This window comes from Eimeria tenella, genomic scaffold (genome assembly GCF_000499545.2).
Source record: "Eimeria tenella Houghton genomic scaffold, Eth_scaff1265, whole genome shotgun sequence".
Classification (NCBI taxonomy): domain Eukaryota; phylum Apicomplexa; class Conoidasida; order Eucoccidiorida; family Eimeriidae; genus Eimeria; species Eimeria tenella.
Window position 1 is genome coordinate 1 of NW_013541497.1, and position 2,092 is coordinate 2,092.

General features: G+C 57.0%; 2 protein-coding genes across 2 annotated transcripts; both read left to right on the forward strand.

Annotated features, from left to right (window-relative positions):
• Positions 1-73: 73 nt before the first annotated feature.
• Positions 74-328, forward strand: ETH_00011350 (uncharacterized protein; the record flags this gene model as incomplete). The annotated part of the gene is made up of 1 exon (XM_013373237.1): positions 74-328. The coding sequence occupies one exon, from the start codon at positions 74-76 to the stop codon at positions 326-328; it is 255 nt and encodes an 84-aa protein (XP_013228691.1).
• A 59-nt stretch (positions 329-387) lies between these two features.
• ETH_00011355 (uncharacterized protein) lies at positions 388-787 on the forward strand (the record flags this gene model as incomplete). Its single annotated transcript, XM_013373238.1, has 1 exon — positions 388-787. A coding segment is annotated over one exon (400 nt), but the record flags the coding sequence as incomplete, so codon positions are not given.
• Positions 788-2,092: the final 1,305 nt, after the last annotated feature.

The following is a 2,092-nucleotide window of genomic DNA, read 5'->3' on the forward strand; positions in this document are numbered from 1 at the left end:
CCCACCCAGAGTAAGAACAGTAGTGAACAGCAGCAGCAGCAGCAGCAGCAGCAGCAGCAGCAGACCTGTGTAGATGGAGGCCTCCCTAGCAGCAACTGGCATGTTGCTCGTGTTGGCCACGAGGCAAATAAACCAGCACTCCAACCACAACCGCCTCCCCACCCAGAGTAAGAACAGTAGTGAACAGCAGCAGCAGCAGCAGCAGCAGCAGCAGCAGCAGACCTGTGTAGATGGAGGCCTCCCTAGCAGCAACTGGCATGTTGCTCGTGTTGGCCACGAGGCAAATAAACCAGCACTCCAACCACAACCGCCTCCCCACCCAGAGTAAGAACAGTAGTGAACAGCAGCAGCAGCAGCAGCAGCAGCAGCAGCAGCAGACCTGTGTAGATGGAGGCCTCCCTAGCAGCAACTGGCATGTTGCTCGTGTTGGCCACGAGGCAAGTGCGCTGCATTATGCCTTCTTCCTTGCCGTCCACTGTCGTCGTCAGCTCCGGAAAGTCCGCCAGCACTTCGGCCATTTCATTGCCGCGTTCGCCGCAGCCCACGTACACTATCACCTCGCTGTTGCTGTACTTCGACAGCGCCTGCAGCAGCAGCAGCAGCAGCAGCAGCAGCAGCGGTGGCGGTGGCGGCAGGGGGGTGGGCGGGGGGAGGCGTAGGCGGAGGGGCGGGGCAGCAGCAGCGGAGGGGGGAAGCGGCAGCGGCGGCGGAGAGGGGAAGCAGCAGCAGCGGAGAGGAGAGGCAGCAGCAGCAGCAGCAGCAGTGGAGAGAAGCAGCAGCTCCACGGGTCTGCTGGAGACTAGCTAAACCCTACTCCCAGAACACTAAACCCTAAACCCTAAACCCTTCTCACTTGCGAAATGCAGGTCTTCCCGCACCCAAACGCTCCGGGGATGGCGCATGTACCGCCCTGAAGTAACACAGCAGCAGCAGCAGCAGCAGCAGCAGCAGTAGCAGCAGCAGCACCTGGACTGTGGGAAAAAGGCAATCCAAAACTCTTTGACCAGTCAGCAGCGGACAATCATCACCACCATCACCACAACCACCATAATCCCCACAATCAGCAGCAGCAGCAGCAGCAGCAGCAGCAGCAGCAGCACCTGGACTGTGGGAAAAAGGCAATCCAAAACTCTTTGACCAGTCAGCAGCGGACAATCATCACCACCATCACCACAACCACCATAATCCCCACAATCAGCAGCAGCAGCAGCAGCAGCAGCAGCAGCAGCAGCACCTGCACTGTGGGAAAAAGGCAATCCAAAACTCTTTGACCAGTCAGCAGCGGACAATCATCACCACCATCACCACCACCACCATAATCACCACAATCAGCAGCAGCAGCAGCAGCAGCAGCAGCAGCAGCAGCAGCAGCAGCACCTGGACTGTGGGAAAAAGGCAATCCCAAACTCTTTGACCAGTCAGCAGCGGACAATCATCACCACCATCACCACAACCACCATAATCCCCACAATCAGCAGCAGCAGCAGCAGCAGCAGCAGCAGCAGCAGCACCTGGACTGTGGGAAAAAGGCAATCCAAAACTCTTTGACCAGTCAGCAGCGGACAATCATCACCACCATCACCACAACCACCATAATCCCCACAATCAGCAGCAGCAGCAGCAGCAGCAGCAGCAGCAGCAGCAGCACCTGGACTGTGGGAAAAAGGCAATCCAAAACTCTTTGACCAGTCAGCAGCGGACAATCATCACCACCATCACCACAACCACCATAATCCCCACAATCAGCAGCAGCAGCAGCAGCAGCAGCAGCAGCAGCAGCAGCAGCAGCACCTGGACTGTGGGAAAAAGGCAATCCAAAACTCTTTGACCAGTCAGCAGCGGACAATCATCACCACCATCACCACAACCACCATAATCCCCACAATCAGCAGCAGCAGCAGCAGCAGCAGCAGCAGCAGCAGCAGCAGCAGCACCTGGACTGTGGAAAAAGGCAATCCTAAACTCTTTGTCCAGTCATCAGCGGACAATCATCATCACCATCATCACAACCACCATAATCATCACAATCATCAGCAGCAGCAGCAGCAGCAGCAGCAGCAGCAGCACCTGGACTTGGGAAAAAGGCAATCGG